This window comes from Takifugu rubripes, chromosome 17 (assembly GCF_901000725.2).
Source record: "Takifugu rubripes chromosome 17, fTakRub1.2, whole genome shotgun sequence".
NCBI classification, from domain to species: domain Eukaryota; kingdom Metazoa; phylum Chordata; class Actinopteri; order Tetraodontiformes; family Tetraodontidae; genus Takifugu; species Takifugu rubripes.
The window spans coordinates 6,307,971-6,328,543 of record NC_042301.1 but is presented as its reverse complement, the minus strand read 5'-3'; the positions used below and the strand labels follow the sequence as shown (position 1 = coordinate 6,328,543).

The window sequence follows — 20,573 nt, the reverse complement described above, 5'->3', positions numbered from 1 at the left end:
ACCGGTAGTTTAAAGCAACTGGTAATTGGAACAGTATACATTGTATATCTCAGTCAAACGCAGCTGAAACAGAGAAAGGAGCACTGGCCCATTACTCTGTCCAGTCCTGCGTGTCTGTGCCATGATGGCTGGAGATGATTGGCTCCCAGTCACTGGCTGGCCACTGGAGATTATAAGGATGGAGAAAAGGGTCTTCCTGGATTTTAAAGGAGGGGAATTGCACTTTGGCAGGGCCCAGAGACAGAAATCGACAATGTTTTTTATTTTACGGTGCAGCCTGTTCGTAGTGATATTTTGATTGCCATGTGTTTACAGGCTCTTCAACAGCTTTTTAGCATCCGTTAATGTGGCAACAAGTTCTCCTTCATAGCACAACAGTATACAAAATACAAATACAAATGCAGAAATTTTCTTTTGGTTCAGCATTTTAAGCGTTTTAACGGTCATTCTAGTTTGCATACTGCCCACTATACCATTTCCATATTCTAAGACTTGTTATTGCTTTCTAGTTCTAATCCTTATATTATGAGCACATTAACTGATACTTAACTGATCTTTTTTTTAACTTAATTATTACACTTTGTTTTTTAATTATACTGTAACTTTTTGGAGTTATACATTAGAATTTCTCACACCTTAACTTAAGAAACTAGCATTTAACTTTGTCAGAATATCAGATCCACCTATAACAGTCATTATCAATCATAACCAAATGGTGACAACAATGCTGCAGTTTATAGGTAGGTAATAAACAGAGGTATGATTCCTTCGGCCTATATTCTGCATCATTTGTTCATGGAGATATGAATGGAAAAGAAAGCAAATGTTTGTAATAATGATGTGCAACTAAGCCAGTTGTGAGCTCATGTGACATGTAGCGGGTAATAAAATTACAAGCTTATGTCTCATACGTTGAGGCATGTTGGTTACACGTAACATATCAGACATAAGATCTGCACTTTTTGCTATATTAACGTTAACCCAATTATGAATTCTAAGTAAAGTTAGCCTTGTAATTGCCAGAGATACATAGCATGTAGCTCTTGCCACAGCTACATGCTATGAGCTAATGCACAATATGGCCCTGAGTTAGCTATGTCGAGAGCGACGTAGTTAACTATGTTTTTAAAAAAGTGAAAACAATAAAACTAAACACAAAGCAAAAACTTCTAACAAGCAATTTGTAATTACTTCCATGCGTTGCGATAGTAATTCCTAGCGTGTCTCCCCACGTGTCTGAAGCAGAACCGCCGGATGTAAACAATGAAGCGCTTACGTCACAGACGAGAACAAAACTGGAAATAATACATTGCAGTTACTTTGTGCGTAGAATACTTAATGTAACAAAGGATAAACTCACCCGACTAACAAACTGGAGGTTTAAAACGGACATGAGACGTTCTGCGGCTTTACAGATACGGACACAAACAACTTCCGGGTTCTTTCAGGCTGAAAAATGGTTGGCTGAGCATAACGTTTCACTGTGTGCCCCTAAGGTTTGTGAAGAAGTTTTGAGAGTACCATTTAATCTTTTAAAGGGTCGCTGAGTATCAAAAATTTAGTAAAACACGACGCATGTTTGTATTTGTTTGGAAATCGAATCAAAACATTGCCTTAACTATAATGTGTATGTAAACACCGGGCAAGTTACTCGTTTTTGCAATAATATAAAAACGTTTTTTTGCTGCTTAGAAATATATTTTTTAATTATTTTATTTTTATTCTCTGAATTTCTTTTGTTTATACATATTTTGTCAGTTACACCTTACTGTATACTAGCCTGATGTACTAAATGTTATTTATGTTATGGTTGAATGTCAAGTGAAATTAAATTCCTTCTGTTTAAAAACAAGCACTGCACAAACTATGAAACAATATATACAGTCCATCTTAGGATATGAAAAAATGTAAAAAGTAAATACATAATAATTCACAAAAATGAGGAAAATAAATTTGCACAAACAGAATAAGAGAGTAACACAGTAATATACGAATATGTATTCTATTGCTTAAAAACAGAAAAAAAGGTGTTTATTGAGGAGTTTTCAAATGATCAATGTTTCAGGCAGCTCTGGAGCACACTGTTTGATTCCATGGTGTTTGGAAACAACTTCAGGCCACCAAGGCTCAAAAAAGTCCAACTGCAATTTGGTGACCTTAATCCTTTGACTGAAGTGTGAAGTTGTAGACACTCAGATGCACGAGGAGGTGCTATATCAATGAAACTTTTGAAAGTGATCACAAAAATCCAGGGCCTACACTTTGCTAAAAAGATTTAATCTGCTGAACTAAAAAATATATTTGGACGTATGGACAACCACGTTGAATCTATTATTACTGACTTATAACTAAATAGAACAGAAAGAACTAGTTCAGAGAGCAGCCCAAGATTTTAAGCATGCAGTCGATTCATACCATTTCTGGTATGCTATTAAATTAAAGTGACATATTTAATTCCTCTTTATGGAAACAAAAGATCCCTCATTTTTCCCCTGCACAGAGGCTATTTTCAGTCTGATGGACACCAAGCATTTTCGCCTTCCTCAATAAGGCACAAGTATTAGTTATAAAATGACTGAGAATTCATGTGCATGCATGTCTTAGTGACTAGTATGGAGCTTCAGGTCTGTGCTATTATTACTTGTTGATGGGAATTTGAATCTATATGTAAATGTAATTCAGCAGACTGGCTATCACCATCAGTCATATTTTTTAACACATACAATACAGCAGAATTATGCCAACCTGGCTGCTGTGCAGACTGTTACACGAACATCCATCTTTTCAAACTCCTATATATTATGAAAATAACAGTCAACTTTGTATATCCTATAGGCTTCTCTATTATAATCATAGTGAGTGAATGGTATTAGGAAAGGGAATCAGGCTGAATGCCATCTGATTCCAGACGTCTCTCCATGCGTGTCAACGCAAGAAAGGCCATCACGGAGTTGGATTGTTTCCTTTCAAAGGTTAGACGGCACCTCATGTCTGAACACTATCACTTTTGGTCCATACATCTGCCACGCACGCACGCAAGCAAGCACGCACGCACGCACGCACGCACGCACGCACGCACACACACACACACACACACACACACACACACACACTTAATATCCTGCAAGTGTTTTGTTTTTGGGGGTCCTCAGCCTTCTCTGCTCCTCTATATCTCTCTAAATTGGATGCAGGTCTGGGATGCCTCACTGCCTCAGTGAAATTGTGATGTGGCTGCCTGATTTTGGGGGAATGCATTTGAAGGTATTTATTATTATTATTTTTAAAACAGGTAGAGGAGACCAGCTGAATGGAGGCATCTGGTTGAGCGGTTCAGACCACTGACGTGTTAAAGATGGTTGGTGAATCCTGGGCAGGGATTTGAAGTCCACCTATTTCCAATCATGCATTCCGGTGGGATGGTTCTGCCTGATGAATGATCTTTATTGAGGAGAGGAAGTTAAAAGAAGCATGTCATTGCTCTCATTCCTTGGTGTTTAAAGGTGGCAGGAAGGCCCTTAACTTTTGTTTGGTGCCATTTGCTACAGTCAATACGTCAGATGAGGAGTTTTATCACGAGATTCTCGGCCATATTGACAGTATTCTGCTACTAATGGTCATCTGCAGACTAAATGTGCCACAACTGTGGACTCAATGCTTCAAATGTCTTTGCTATTTAATATTTTACAAAAAATTTTGGAGCGATTTTTAAATTGTTGAAATGCAGTCATAACTTCTAATTTCTACTAATTCTCAAATAATTGAAATGTCATGTTAGTTGAGGAAAAAGTAACGATTTTGATGTATTTGTGTACGTTATAGATGGATGACTGTAAAATTACAAATATTCAGATTATATTAGCAGGCTTCTGTCCGATTGGATTAATAGATGTTGCAAGCACAAATTCAGAAGTAAGTTTCCTCAACCAATCAGCCTGTAACTAAACTTCGGTATTATGCCAATCTTCTTTTTCCACTACTTTTGCAGGCTTGATCTTGTGTGGGTAAATATAGCTTGCCATCTTATATCAAAGCAGTCAGTCAGGAGGAATTCCCTCCAAAAATAAAGATTTGCCCTGGATCAGCGTTTTTGAATAAAAATGCCCTCCCGTACATCGTTCACCCTTTGCAACAGCATTTTTGATGCTAATGTCTCATCACCAGTGTTTCTCTTTAGTTTCATCACAGAACTAGATCCTTACATTAGGGGTATTTGCAACCTTAAACAAACCAACATCCAAGAATCATAGAATTCAAGCTTGAAAGCCTGTAACAGTAGCGCAGCACAGCAAGTATTTCATAGTTTCTATTTATACAGTAAATGGGATCAAAAGGCAATTGGCTTTTGATCACTTTTGCTTTTTCTGTTTCTGCGATTCATACAAAACATGAACTGTGAAATGAATATTTTACATTACAACCATGGAGAGAGTGTGGCATGAAAATCAAAGAACCTGATGGTTTGTTCCACATTTCCTACTGCAGAGCTTTGTTTAAACCCCACTCTGTTCACCTGCCAACAAATCGTCCTCACATCTTCTCTTCATTGTATACTTTCTGGCTTTGAGTGCTAAAGCTCTTGCCAGAGAATCCCTCACCTCCTCTTGCAGGAAAAGACTGAGAGAACAAGCCAGGCAATGCCTTTTCAGACCCCAGCAACTAACTATGTCTATGGGGATTAAATTTAGGAACAGAAGCTCTACACACACCTTCACACTCCAGACCCACATGGTGCCACAACACCTCTTTCTCAGATGCAAGTATAAAACCAGACTGACGGGGGCCTTGTCCACTCTTGTCTGCTCTTGTCCGCTTGTGCCCAATTGTCACACTGAAATGTTTACCTTTACCAAATGGCCTGGTGTCATGTTATGTCACATAATGTTTCATGGACAAATAATGTGTCCTATTTCTCAATCTGCCTTGTAGCTCTTAAGCCCTCTTGTAGTCTCTGTAGCAACACCCAGGAACCATGACTGCAGAAAAAGGAGAACCTTGTGTCACAGCAGTGAAATGCCACCCTGAATTAAATCCCAGGGATCTAGAGGTAAGCTCAACCAGCACCGCACTACACGTGGGATTTCGGGTGGAAACAGTGGCAAACATCAAGCAACACAGAAAAGTTGTGATCAAACTGGCGCACGTGTCTTTGTCTGCTTTGCGTAGATGAGACAGAGTCGGATCAAAGTTGATCTAGCGCAGCCAAGAAAGGTTTTGCCCAGGGGGTTCCTGGTTTGAATGTGTAAGAAACCATAAAACCTTTGAACCGTCTCACCAAATAAGCAAGGATTCAGTTTTTATTGATAAAAGAACTATTTTTTGGCCTTTTACAAAAAGTTTTACTGCAGGAAATGTAGCAATATTGAATTACAATAGAGGTGTTTTTGACTAACTGTAATGAAATACAAAATTACCTGGAACCTGGAAAGGCAGAACCCTCAATTAACTTTGAGACTTAAGGCTAATGAAAAAGATATGAGAAGAGCAGTGGTGGGCAGGCTATTGAGGGTATATTGTTCTTTGTCAGTATTTACATCAATTTAGTGGAAGATTTTCAACTTGTCTATCCACTAAATATAACCCAACAAATTTTGAGCTAGGAAAATGATTTCCATCATGTATATTTTTCATGCATATTTGGACTTTCTGACTTCTGCTAAATGTGTCAATGCAGTGAATCCAATAATATGTTAGATTTTTAAAAGAAATTTACTTGCTGATATAAAGAGGCACGTTTAGATTTTATACAAGTATGAAATAAAAAGAGGAAGCAGAACTATAGTCTTACATTTCTGCCAGCTTCTTACAGTGTAACAGGCCAAGCGGCTCTAATTAATCAATGTGTGTTTCTTTTTAAATTCAAGTCCTTAAACTGCCTCCTGGCAGTTTACACATCTTTAGACGGTTGGTAACAGCCACAAGTCCCAGAGTGACACTCAGCACTCCCCCGGTGTTTACGTGTTTACTTATTGTTCTGATCGACCCTCCTGTCTCGCGCTTTAATGCGATTCTTTCCGGTTCCGCGCGGTCAGCACGAGGGTCACCCATGCAACGACCCCTCCTCTGATTAATAACATTAATTAGCACGTGGATGGAAAAAACAAACAAGTGATAATTAATATCCAAACTATGGCGAATTCTTTAAAGCATACATTTGTGAAAGGATTCTGAAGATACCATCCAGCACCTAAAATAATAACAAAAATAAAACATGCGGCTGATTACAGAATAACATAATGAAATTTTAAAAGGATCAATCTTTGAGTTTTATTTAAGTGGCAATAATAGCTCTAACAATAATAAAAATAGTAATAATATCATGCATATGTTCATATTTTATACACATTTATTTTTGTTTTATAATGTTTGCAGCAATAAGCATCACCTTACGTGTCCCTCACACGCAGCCTAACTTAAATATATAGTATGCGCACCAAAATAGGCCACTTAACATGGCAATTCTTTCTCAAAAATAAAATATTCGGGATTTTCCAGATTGCTCTATTAAGCAGGACCGTATTTTGGGGCTTATATGTTGAAACTGTATTGACAACCTTGATTATATTCAGTGTATATTCATTTCCCCTCAGCAGGTTAAACAATACGAGTTTGAATAACTCCACATTGAATATAAAGTACATTTCGGATTTTGTAGAAATGTCCTTCAAGTTAAAATGTTCTGTATTGTCCCCACGTTTAATTAAAACTATCTCTAATTGATTCGTTGGTTTGTCCACTGGAAGGTCAAAGCTGTACCTCTTTTCTTGTTTCCAGTCATCACGCGGAAACGATGCTATTTATGTTTCGATGTCGTGGGCGCGAGCCGAAGGTCAGGGTCTTATAGTGTTGCAGCGCGAGGCGACAAGCAGGGCAAAATGGGTCGCTGTCTCGCGCTTTGTTACGCACTCAATTGTCTCGGGGCTGCGCGTGAACTCTGAGACCCGTAACTGTCTCGAGGATTGAAAAAGAAGGAATAAGTTTGTTCAAGGTCCAGGCGGCGTAACTGCCAAATATTGTAGTATATTTCTTGTTTTTGTTGTGTTAATTATGAGTACACGAATTTATGTAATTAATGAATAAAATCAATAAATAAGTAACCTAACCCTAATCAATAAATATCATTAAGCCTCACACCACCTTTAACACGTAGAAACCGCCACTGACCTTACTCTTTGTGCTTTAATTTTTTTTGTGACTGCTAATAAATGCTTTTTTAAATGCTTTCGCTATTTTATATATTTCCCCCACATCGTTTGTTTCCGAAAGATCACGAGATCCCGAACCTTGTTTGTAACAGGTTCGAGTGGTTTCTAACTTTGTTGCAATAATAACTTCACTTGATATTTGCTTTTACAAAACGGAAGCACATGTTCAGGAAATGTCGATGAAATTCTCGCTGAGAACTAAAAAAAAGCCGTGGAAAAATTAAGTTAGCAAATTAATATTGAAATTCGACGCCGTGCAGGTGTGCGAGTGAACAATCAGAGCTCAGGACCGGAACTATCCGTTTGGTGGCAAACACATTTCACGCGAGCTGGGGGGAAGGTTTTGCTTCTGACAGCAGAACAGGTGAAAATGTAACTCCCTATTGCGCCTGCTCCGGTTTCCCTCCGTGCGTAATGCGTAAAAACGCACCGTGCGTAACAGGTGTAAGCAGGCAGGGTATGCGAGAAGTTTGTTGGAGAAAACGATGTTTTGGGAATTGCAGAAAGGACACTGGACAAAATACACAAAAAAAACCCCCAAAATAGACAGAGTGGAATCCTGTACTTACATTACGCACATGATTCCATCTAACCTGTCTCCTTTCTTGGATCCCATAGGAAACAATCAAAGATGGGGGGTAAAAAGGGAGAGAGCAGAGCGGGGGCGGGAAAGTTTAGTAAAGTGGAACTTGGTAACAGATGCGAGTGAGGGGAGCGCGGCCCCAGCAGGGGAGGATGGAGGTTGTTGTGCGTGTCTGCGTGGGCGCGCATTAATGTACACGCACGCGCAGTACAGCTGTGTATGCAAGATCGCGCAGGAAACGGACAGGACATGAGCGCACATTGAGTAAGCGGCTCCTTTACTCAGTGTGATCATTTCACGCTTCCCCCCGAAGCCTTTTTTCCACCTAAAGTGTTTAGTTGCAGCTGACTGAGCACTTGTAGGCAGTGCAACAGGGAGCGGAAGGGTTGAATTATTTCAACCTACGACTCGCCCCAAAACTACTGTAGGACGGAAGAAAAGAGGGAGAGGGGAAGAGAGGGGGGATCCCGGAGAAACTTTTGTTCCTTTCCCTTTTTTCTCCCTCCATCGCCTCCCCCTGTTCCTCCCGAGGAACATGGACCAGGGGCCCAAGAGTCCTGCGCTGCGGCTGGTAAGAGCAGGTAGGGTCGCACGACTCCAGCTTTATTTCACTGTTTGTTAAAGTTGCCCTTCTACTCTAGTCGTCTCTACTTCTCTATCAACTTTCATGTTTTGAGTGTACTTCTTCCGAATCGAAATGTTGTGAAGTTTATTAAATCTAACTTGTTGTAAACCTTTTATAAAGTTCTCTTAAGTTAAGAGAGGCTCTGTTTTTCCGAGGCTTCTGCTTTCCATTTCTGGACTGTAACGTTTTGGACCTTTGTGAAGCCAGTGATACATTTCTGGTACTTTTGTTAAACTTTCTAATCTTTAGGGCTGTTGTGTTTCCAGTATCAAACCATAATTATTATATTATTTGACACCTTCGATGCTGTACGGTGACTAATGGTTGTTATTCTGCACTGAAGCATTTGCCCCACGTGTTGATCGGTTTTCCTGGATTGATTCTGATAATGGACAACTTTATTACTCTTGTCAGATTTTGGCAAACAGAGGCTTGCGCAGGTGCAATCTGCGGATTGCAATCACGGATTTGAAACAGTTTTCTTGAGTCATTTTTGAAGTGAAATGTCAAAGTATGTTAACGTTCTAATGACCAAAGGCCAGAGTTGATCGAGACAGGTCACTGGGCCGCTCCGTTTTGTTGCTATATTTCCTGCACGTCTTCATCAGTTTATTCAACAGGTTCTCTTGTAGGACTATTCATAAATCAGCGGGATCTGATACAGCATTAGATTAGGCCAGAGACCTTGTTATGGCACCCAATAGACAGCAAATCATTTCATATCGCTGCCCACTGCGTCTGCATTGATAAAACGTCGTCAGTCATTAAGAAACGGCGGGCAGGTGATCCTCCCTCGGAGGAGATCTCGCTACTCCCCAAGCGTAATTCAGTCTCTGCGATGAGCCTGGTTGACACGTTAGGCATGCACGATAGATACGAAAGAATTATTTCTCATGCAATTGTTTGTACAAGACTTATCAGAAGTAATCTTTAGTCTTTTTTCATCCAAGCCCATCATCGTACAACGGAAATAATGACTTCTTTTCTGTCTTTGTGGAGGCCTTACCCTCGATAAATGTTGAAAGCAATGGGATTTGTGGCGGTTGCATAATGACCTTTTAACCACTGAGGAAATCAGAGTTTAAAGGAGGCCCTCCCCTGTTTGTATGTCGGGTCTGTGGGGCTCTATGCTGGTACCTACAGTCTCTCCATTTCCTCTCAGTTTAAAATGCATGCTCTGGGTACAAAGGGGCTGCTGTGGAAATGAACATGGATCTAATCAGATCCCCCTGCCGACGCCGCCCCCACCTGCACCTCCCCACTTCCTGCCCGAGGTTGGTGCGTAAAAGTGCGCATAGGCCGATTATCCGATTCGTTTCCAATAACGCTGGCGCCAATTCGGCACACTGACAGAGCTCAAATTAATATCATTTTCCTCGTGGGAGGAACGTCTTCCAGTATGGGCTCCGGGTTAAAATATACGTACCACAGAATGTGCACACTGCTCTGTTTTCATACAATACAGAAAATATGTAGACGGCCCTCGTGATGCCAGAGATGCATTGTGGCATTTTAGGCCGTGTCGCCTGAAACTGTCTCCTTCGAGACCACATTTACAGTCTCACTTTTATTTGACTGTTTTTTTTAATTTAGAGAAGTCGAAACATTTAGCAAATAGCCATTACAAAGACCGGACAACATTTATAACGTTGTGGAAAGCAAGGAAAAGTCACGATGTTGACTCTGAAAACGATGAGTGTGAAAGAGGGACAAAGGAAGACAAATGACCTCACATGCCTTCATAGCCTGCGTTGTTTTTGACCTTAAGCTCCCCGTCAGCACACAGCAAGGTGTGATGTTCTGCCTGACAGATGACAGTCTGATCTGTTGTGCCATTATAGTCTAGTGGGTCGATTGGATCGGGCTTTTGCGCGCGATCAAACTGTCCGACTGCGCAGCAGAGTTTGGGTGTGACAGAGCTTGACTCTGTACTCTGCATTTTATTTATTAGTCGCAACTTTTATATTCCACAAGCAAATGGAAACTTAAGAAAAGATACGGGAGCTTTCTCATTGTGTTTACAGTCAGCAGGCGTGTAATAAACGAGTTGGTGGAGTTAACATGCGCTATTAATTTTTCATTGCTTTTTTCGTTTCTAGTCTCGGGCGCAAAACACAGAGCAGCCTCAGCTTTCATGGTGGGGGAAGAAAGAGAACACTACGGCAACGTTGCTTTCAATTAGCCTCCAAATGATTATCACATATCCACCACATTCGTACTAATGTTTTTAAAAGTACGCGCACCCCACACCACCACTACCATCAATACCCCCCCCATCCCCCCTCCCTCATTTCCAACGTAATGAAATATGGTAATAGTTTGGATCCCGGATTAAAGTCGTCTTACCCTGATGGAAGTTTTCTCCAAAATTTCAACCCTACAGCAACAACAATTTGTATACATGATTGATTGTGTTTGGAGTTTTTTAATTGCTTGTGTATTTAATTTGCAAATGGGAGGGGTGGGGTGGGGGTGCAATTTACTTCTGTGAGGGGGCAAAACGATCGTGTCAGTATCTCAGCAAATGAGTTGTTGAAGAAGGGAGGCCAACCCCCCCCCCCCCCCCCAAAAAAAATCCAGTTTTATATAAAAACAGAATGAGATATAGTATTGTTGTGGTTTTTATTTGGAGTCATGGATTTCGAGAAAATTTGAGACTGATCATTTAAAAAAATAAATAAATAATAAGACAAGTCGTTTGGGAGACGTGCTGTGACATGCGCATAAAATACCAATTAGCTTATGTGTCAGGTTTTTTTATTTTCATTTTCAGTTTGGTTAAAATCATACGTGCAGGACAGAGGGCCAGTGATGGAATCGTACTTTTTTTTAAATCATTTTTTTAAAAAGTAAATCAGGCTGTGTTTTCTGATTTCTCATTTTGGAAGAAGACAACTGCTGACGATGCTCATGATTGTACGAGGCCCTAGTTGATGAACACAATAAGGAATTTGTCAAATATGATTGAGGACTTTGATGAATATTTAGGGTGTAATGCAATAGATGACAGACAGAGATGCGCAATATAAATGAAGGACGCAAATATGCTGAACATAAGGAAAGTTTTTATTTTACAGCCCAAATCAGCCGGATCCTGGTTAATTAATAAGATTACCCGCAGGTCGGATATATTTTAAAATGTAGGCCCTCCATCGAATGACTTGAAAACTCTTGAGTTAAAATGTGTTGATTTAAGTTTTTCTCTAGTTGTGTGCGGCGGGGAGCGCGCGCACGCGCGGAATATGATATTGTTTGATTTCCCAAGATCGAACGCCCCCTTGTGGTTCAGATCTGAACAACCCACCAGAGGCCCCTCGGCCACAGGGTAAACCCAATAGAAAAAAACCTTCAAACTTATTGGCTTAAAAACATGAAGGAAACAAACATAAAAAATGTTTTAATGACATCAGCTAAGTGCCTGAGAGCGAGCACAGAGGATGTGGAATTGAGTCACACATGTATGCATCAATGCGAATCAATTAAGAGGAAATTTTACAATAAAAATGAGAGATTTGACATATACAATGATTTTACACGTCGAACCTTTTCCCTATCAGACATGTTTAACTTGCCCCAGGCCGCTATTGAGAGGAGCGCCTAAAATAGCAGGATTAGTTAAGACTTGTTGTTTATGCCTCCCTGCGACTGGCCTACATAGAGAAGAATCCTGATAATTTCATCACTGCGCACCTCTGAATGCGTCCATTCTCGTTACATGTGCAGCATCCACACGCTGAACAGATGTAAACAAACAGGAAAGAGGGAAATAGGACTTTTTAATTTGGCTCACGCTTAAGGCTATTTGTATGGTTAATATTACAGAGTCGAGGCTTTGATATGCCCTCTCGAATCAGGTGGGACTTCTGTGCAATAAATCACCGTCTTTCCATTTCGAGCGCAGACGCACAACTCACCAATTGCATTTCATTAAAAAACATCAGTTTGAATCCGCAATCAATTAGATGATGAGTGCAAAATACATTTTTTCATATGTTGTCCTCCCAATTCTCCCCGAGCTAAAGATTTATAACATTGTGCTGAAAGAGGAAAACAACTCAAGCTACACATGTCATTCTCAGACGGCGAGAGACCCAGATACGGTTAAAATTCTAAACAATAACTTTAAATTATTCCCTTGGAAACTTTAGACTAGTAAAATCTGTCTTTCTGCTGTGTTTTTCATTTTAAAAAGGTGGACTGTTAATTTCCCCCGTCCAAACCATTGCCGCAACTAAGCCTCATTTTAGTAATACTCCGTTAATTAGCCATTTAATATTGACATGAATAAATTGAGCCCACGCGACTATAAAGGCGTTGAGTTTTTTTTTAACCTCCTTAATTGAAATTAAACATATGATCATTTACTCCCTGATCCCCGCGTCGCTTCACCGCTTCTCTGCATTGGTGGACGCGGCGGTCCGCGCGGCGCGTCATTGGCTACAGGCGCACTCACCAGCCAATTGCTGCGAGCCTCTGATAGATCGTATCCGAGGTTGGCGCTGACGCGCTTGGCAGCGCTCGTGCTGTGATTGGCTGGATCGGCCGTGAGTGACGGGGAGCCGGACGGCGCGTGGAAGTTAGGTGTTGAGGGGGCTGGATGAGCGGGCGCTGTCCGCACAAGAACAGGTCCTGAAACGGAGCGTGCACCGCGCGAGACTCCGGCAGCTTCCCTGAACACAGAAGAAGAACCGCAACACGGAGTTGGGCGTTTTCTCCTGCGCGCGCGGGAAAAAAAAGAGAACAAGTTTTTAAAAAAAAAAAAAATTCGGACAGGAGTGTTTTCTGTTTCAAGAGCGAAGAAATGCGCCCCCAGTCCGGCAGAACCTTGGAGTTCAGGTCTGACATGAGTCCACCACAGCAGAAGCAGAGACTTTAGAGATCCCGAGAGCTGCTGTTTACCCCCAGGAGCAGGACAACTACTCCAACATCACTCAGTAGCTCTAACGCGCACCGCTGTTGGTTTTGAAAATTTGTTTTCTCGGCTTCGATTTTTTTTTTCTTTACTGGTAATGTGGATATGAAACTTCAAGATGCGAGCGCCGACGCCCTCACAAACGCTTTAATGATGAGTTCACCAAGTGTTAGTGTGAGAACAGAGGGACATTTCTGACAAGAGCGCAGCAGAACACCGGATGCATTTAATCTGCGGATCTCTTAAGAAATGTTTCTTTCGCCACTAAAGGGTGTGTGTGTTTCCCCCCTACTTTTTAAGATGTATTTTTATTTAATGTTTTTAATTTGACATTACCGAAAGGGAAAAGTTCTGCCCTCCACTTAAGTCCCAGTCCAGGGGTCGAAGCCTGCGGACAGAGGAGGCGCAGAAAGGGATACTTTGGTTTCGCCTTATTGATTATTATTGTTTTCGATTAATTTTTATATATTTTCTTTGGACCGAAGGGACTCGAACAGCCACAGGAATGTGCACTAATCGCGTCGTTTGCCTCCTGTCGTTTTGGAGACTCCTGAACAGACTGGGTTTGGTGTCCGGACTTCTCGGAGGAGGATTCCGAATCTGATGCATATTTTTGACCACGTTTTCTTCTTCTCTACTCCATAAAACCCTTTTTTCTATGTATGAATATTTTATTTTTGACCACAATTATAGTATCCGACTCCAAGAATTTCTGCAAGCAAAAGCAACTTTTAAAAATTAAAAACAAATATCGAGAAATCATTTTTTTAAAAAGGAATTAGTCCCATTTTTCGTTAATTAGAAGCCACATTTTTCTGTGGGTGTCTGAAGAGGAGCGTCCGGTTTATGTAAAAACCCCTTCATATCTGGCCTCTCCGATGGAGATTCATTGTAAGCACGATCCGTTTGCTGCGATGCACAGTAAGTTCTGTTTTTAATGTTCTCCATCTGCATCGTCATCAGCATCATCATCATCATCCGCTCAGTCACGAAACGTGTGGATTTATAGCTTTTTCTGTTTATTTTGATACATCTTTGTTGCTAAAGTGTTACAAAAATCCCCCAGAAAATATATAAAAGTTTTGAATTAATATGTCAAATATATTTGGTCACGTGAAGCATTTAAGGAAATCAATATGATTGGGCTGAAATGAGAAATTTATTCCGCCCTTATTTTTCTTCAGTAAAGGTGCTTATTTTGGGGGAGCAGAGATAATTCTAAGGAACCAAATCATTTATTTTTAATTTTTATTTTTATTCTGCTTTGTCTAAACTTGACTAAAAACTAAAGAGACGGGGCCCCTCTGCCTTCTTTGAGAGAGGGTGCAGGGGTCCTGAGAGATGGAAAGAGGGAGGGAGAGAGAGTGTTTTAACAAAGCATGACCAAGTTCTGAACTTGATCCACTGCAATATCTATGTTTGTGGGCCAGCAGGCGAGATGGAAACAAACTGCGCTCACACAAACGCGCACATTTGATGATATGCGTTAAACTAGTCTAAGATCTGCCGGACCGAAGTTGTCTTTACACTGGTCCGGACTCAGTGAGCAGCAGGCACCCGTGTCTGCCCAAGGACACTTGGGCAGGTGAACACAACGGGCGATGGATTTTCTCCCCACTTTTGCTTTTAATTAATCTAATTTAAGTGTGGTGTGTGTGTGTGTCTGTGTGTGTGTGTGTGTGTGTATGTATGTGTGTATGTGTGTGTGTGTGTGTGTGTGTGTGTGTGTGTTACTCTTACTTTTTATAATTCTGTTCTATATTTTTTAAGTCTATACGCGCTCTCCTGCAGTAGAGAGCGCTCCTGCTCAAACACACACGCACAAACACGCACGCACACGAAGGCCTAAAAGAGACACTAGAACGAATTGCGTTTGCTCGTCCCACTAAAGTCGATAATCCACGGTGTGGACGGTAGCGCTGGTGCTAAAGTTGGATATGTCAAAGTCTGGAAACGCTTTAAAACGATTACACCTAAAAAATGTCAAGGGCAAAGCCCAGGCGGTCGGCAGGAATCGACTGTGACGCGTGGAAATGTTGCGAGGTCGTTGTATGGCGCTGAGCTGCGCGCCTCATTGGTTGTGCCTCACTGTGTCGCTCCACTTTATATGCGACGCCTAAAGTAGCGGAAAAATAATCGCTAAATTTACACACATTTAGGGACATATCTATAAACATGGCGTCATGGACATTTCCTGATTTTAATGCATTTTCGTTGCTTTTAAAATAGTTTTTATTGTCAGGTTTTCACCGTTAGTGCGTGTCGGTCTGTCTTTTATGCACTCAAAACAATAAAACACTACGATTAAAAAAGAGCCACACCGAGTATTTGTCGGCACTGAGCAACAACTGGTCCAACAAAGTGGCAATGGTGTTTAAAAAAAATCTATAGCAGGTAATTGTGATGATAATGAGCTGAATTTCATAATCACGTATTGTGATGGTAATATTGGTATGCAGAATATCAAGCAGGCCTGGCTGCGCTCTACCTTTAGTGATGGACACATAAGTTATTAAAGACAGGGAAAGTTACAACAATGAGGGAAAATAACAGGTGAAACCTCGAAAAATCCAGTTTCAATAAAAAAGGAGACCTGCAGTGAACGATCAAAGCGGACATTTTGTTATATTTTCATGCTGACAGATAGACAAGTCTTTTGAAAGTCAAATTAGGCTTATAGGCCTGCGTTTCCTTGTGGGAATCTCAGGAAAATTGACGAAATTCGACATAAGATATTTACAAATCTAACCGTTTATTAACAAGATCCCCCGGGTCACATTTTTTTGCTGTCAGAACATTAATTATTCCACCTTTCATGAGGAAAATAACAATACAGGCCCCCAGAAACGCCTGGCTGGCACATCTCACAGATCTATCCGCTGTTTGTTCAAGGAAATTTGCTTCATCTGTATTCTCCTAGGGCGTCTTTCCAAACAGGTTTTCAGCCACAAGTAATTTCTACTTCCATTTCTTTCACAACAGAGAGAGAAAAATGGCCGATGCTCATTTGCTTTATTTCAAAATCAACCTTTTATAAGGCAGGTGATGACAGAGGAAGATCTCGAGAAGAGACAGACAGACAGACGGATGGACGGCCGGACGGACAGAGATTGTAGTGCCGGAAGAAAAAGCCACTGATGGACCTTATTTTCTGGATGGGGGAGCTTGAATGCATTTAGTTTTATCTCAGTATTTTTTTCCTCCTGGAAAAAGCAAGGCACAGATTCAAGGATGTGCTGGTCCCTTAAGTCAGCTCCTATAAAGGCTAAAGATATAAAATACAAGCATGGAGGAATCATGACCTTTGCTCCCCTGGCTGTCTCTGTCCCGCTCAGCCGACTCGTCTCTGCCAACTTTAAATAAAAATCATCTTTAAGAGGCACAATTTGGCAAAACTCTTGGCATCAAATTTGCAACAAAAAGCTTTGAGCTGGATGTCAGTGTTGATTGATTTCTTGGAGCAAGTGCTTCATTTGTTTGGCCAGAGTGATTAATTACCTGACCTATTATTAAACCCACATGACTGTGAGAGGGTCCATCTAGAATTATTCCCTCTCAACCTAAAAAAAAATCATCTTTCAAGGGGATTCATAGAAGTGGGTGGACTCATATGTTCGCCTGACTTCAGTGGTGAAAACTCCAGTGACTGCAGGTGTATCAAAACATGTCGGATAGTCTTTAAGATGCAAGTCACTTACCTGGGAATTTCTGCTACAGTGGCACACAAACAAACACCCTTATAGAAGTTATTGCATTTGTCCCTATCAGCATTTATATACACAGAAAATGAATTCTAAACACATAATCCCCATAAAACTAGCCCAAGAATAGCGAGAGGCTCGACGCCTAATGCCAACAGTAAATACACAGATAAGTGAATAAATAGTTATCTGGAGGTTTTTGTAGGTCAAAAGTCCTTCCTCTCCATCTCTTCACAAAGCAAGGCGTATTTCATGGCCTGGCCCAGATAGGACGGGTGAAAGGAACCATTTCATTTACTCTTATCAGAAGGAGAAGGGGAGAGACGTTGGAGAGGAGGGGAGAGAGCGGTCCGCGCACATACGTGCAACGACCCTGCCACAAAAAAAGGAAACGCTTTCATTTAGTCAAAGATTTCAGGACAATAATAAAGAGAAGAAGGTGGGAATAATGCTTGCACATAACTCTACAATGTAGAAGCAGAGAGAGTGTGTGTGTGAAGGAGCTTGGGTCGTCCATACAGGTCAACAGAATTGCCTCCATTCTGAAGAAGGTGAGGGGTCGCAACTTCATTGTTGAGGCCAGAGGCAGGCAAGGTAAATGTAAAGACTGGGATGTAAAGTTAAGATAAGCAATTGGAGGCCTGGCACAGACATGGCCTCCACATGCAGCGAGACTTCCAGATGCATTAAAACTGGATAATACATCAACAACACATGTGTGACAGAAAACGGACTGTTGTTGCATTGCTGCTAATCTGATTAGCTGATTCCAGATGTGTAGCTTAAAACAACCATCAGTGTGAGACACTGAAAATGATCCTATTTATAATTAATAGCTGTGCACAAAGATGAAGGGGAGGGACAGAAGCTTAGTCATGGAGGACGTTTAAAATTTGGAGGATTTAAACTCGATTATTCTCAAGATTTAACGGATGGTACTGAGCTTCTCTTCATGATAAAGAGTCTCCAGCAGCATCTCCTATTTTGTGCACCACGTGTGCCCCTTTAATTGAACAGGTCTGACCATAAACACTTGTAGTTCAGCTGAAGAGATCAAAATTGTTGTTGAAAGTTTGACACTGGCCGTTCCATTTCTGGCCATTTATACTGCTGGGCCGATTGGAGACCCTGCTTTCGTGGCCGTTGCATAAATATGACTCTGTCCATATATTGCTTTCTTTTGTAAGGCAGCGATTGCTTTTCAAATTGTGCTGCCTGCAGCAGGCGTCTGCATAATGAGGCTGCTTCTATCTCCGACTGAAGCAGCAGAAGGAAGACACTGACCGTCCACATCAACCTTTATTTATCTATTTATTTGGTTGAGATTTTCTCTCTTTTCTTCTCTAGATCTCAGACTTTCTGTGCTCAGCCTTTGTGGATGGACCCATTTATATTTTAGCTGCGAGGCGGTTGTGTTTTTATTCTATGCTGGTGGAGGAGAGAAAGGGACAGGGGGACAGGTTTGTGTTTCAGGGGTATCCCTGCTGGGGTAATGTGTTTAAAATCTATTACCCCCATAGCTAGGATTAGTGCGTGTGCAAAAGAGAGTGTGTGTCTGTTTCCCCTAAAGACGTAATCACTATGGTAATACAAACGCCAGTGGATTATGTGTTTTGAGGAAATCTGGGTGATTTATGCTCTGCCTTTGGTTAGATTTATACATATACAGTAAACACACGCACTGGCGGAGACAGGGCAGCGCTTAATGTTCTCATTTGTCAGTATTAGTTAACGGTGACAGATAACTGGTTCATCTTTAATGAAAATGTGAGTCTGTTTCTCTGCACCTCCTCTCATTCAGACGGGTCTTCTTGTTAGCAGGCAGTCACCGTGTTGGGGAGCCATGGATTAAATGGGTTTAACACAGGTGGAGCTCACATGATATGTGCTCATACTCAAAACAAGCAATGGGAAAAGTAAAAGTTCGGCTCTGAAGCTTAATCAGTGACGTCGGGATTTCAGTGGGATTACTGGCAGGAAAAACTTTGGCGGGGGGGCTTGTGCAGCATCATCAGCAAGGGAAAACTTAGCAAGCGGAGCTTTTGTGACAGTGTTATCGAGCACCTATGACAGAGTTATACAGCAGTTATGATAGAGCATTTATGACAGAGATATAGAGCATATGTGACAGTGTAGTAGAGTATTTATGACAGTGTTCCTGTCCTATTTGGTGACTCACAAGTAGAGTTTTATAGTTGCATTTATAAGAGTATATTGGGAAAGTTGTGTGACATGACCATGGAAATGATGATGAAAAGCCTTTTATCACCATTTGTGTGTATGTGTGTGTGTGTGTTGCACATGCAGCCACTATCTCCTTCAGTTACTCCCATGAATAAGTTTACATTCTTTCTTTTCTCCGGCTTAAACTAATTAAATTTCTCAATGGTCTGAGCTCGGCAGCCACATTCCTCCCTCTTTCATCCATCCTTGATCTTGCTCTGATCCCTTCCTCTGTCTTGCAGGGCATGGCGGGGTGAACCAACTCGGGGGTGTGTTCGTTAACGGCAGGCCCCTCCCTGACGTGGTCAGGCAGCGGATAGTGGAACTGGCCCACCAAGGTGTCCGGCCCTGTGACATTTCACGCCAGCTGCGAGTGAGCCATGGATGCGTCAGCAAAATTCTGGGCAGGTAAACACCAAACCCAATATCCTGACAGAGCAGAAGACCGAGTCTGTTTCATTCCAGAGATCCAGTCAGCAGTGTTTCATATTTAATGCCAGGTAGTTCCAACGTTGTGCAAAAGGTTTTGGTAACACTTTGACATAGAGCTCCATGATGATGCAAAACCATGGAGAGTTCAACACCTTCTCAACAGTGGTTTTGGAATACTTGTGACAGGTTTTCACAGGCTATTGTGAGCCAGGACAACCATGGCCGGGCTCCAACAGCAGTAGCTTAATGATGGAGTCAACTAATGACAGTCATTCTGGGATGAATAAGAAGATCAAAGCTGTTTCTCCAGAAGTGACAATGATGTTTTCACTTTTTTGTTTTAGCTAAAATACTCTAAGTAAAAATGTTCTGCTTTTTTCTGTTGAGACATGAATGACATTTTGAAGGACACCAACTATTTTAGTTTCCATTCTGTTTCTTGCTTCTGTAGCATAATTCTGAACAATTTTCTGCTGGCTTTGCATTTCTCTCTCTGTTCCATACCTTCTTTCACCTGTGAGTATTCTCATCCTCATCCAAGTTTCTCATATTTCTGTCTGTTCTCACCCCATTTCTGTCTCTTTCCATTTCGCTCTGCCTTTTCAAAGCTAAATTCAGGAGTAAATCCCTGCTCATTCTGTCCCTCGGAAAAGAAAAGAGGACAAAGGGGAAAGATTCATCACTTTTTGGAATTAGCATCAAAATGAAAGTGGCACCATATTTCTACCCCCCACAAAAAGGGCAGAGTGAGACGAAGAGGAAAGGAAAAGGGAGAAAGAAAAGAACAAGGAGCACAATCAAAGGGGAAGAGGAGGGTTAAAGCAGAACGATGTAAAAAAAGGAAAAAAGAATGAAGAAGGGAGACGATTTGGGGGGACAGAGGGGAGGATTAGCT

The 20,573-nt window shown here is 41.3% G+C and overlaps 2 protein-coding genes across 7 annotated transcripts in view; one reads left to right on the top strand and one right to left on the bottom strand.

The window, feature by feature from the left end:
* zcchc7 (zinc finger, CCHC domain containing 7) overlaps nucleotides 1-1,501 on the bottom strand; it is a 34,539-nt gene extending 33,038 nt beyond the window's left edge. The window contains exon 1 of one of the 2 annotated variants that reach the window (XM_011619381.2): nucleotides 1,361-1,501. The gene's annotated coding sequence lies outside the window, so the exon portion shown is untranslated. The other variant, XM_011619382.2, reaches the window with a different exon arrangement.
* Nucleotides 1,502-7,994: 6,493 nt separating this feature from the next.
* pax5 (paired box 5) overlaps nucleotides 7,995-20,573 on the top strand; it is a 41,378-nt gene continuing 28,799 nt past the window's right edge. Inside the window, exons 1-2 of one of the 5 annotated variants that reach the window (XM_029850118.1) lie at nucleotides 7,995-8,366; nucleotides 19,489-19,654. In XM_029850118.1, the coding sequence (XP_029705978.1) occupies nucleotides 8,321-8,366; nucleotides 19,489-19,654 (212 nt within the window). In that variant the 5' untranslated portion in view covers nucleotides 7,995-8,320. 5 annotated transcript variants of the gene reach the window in all.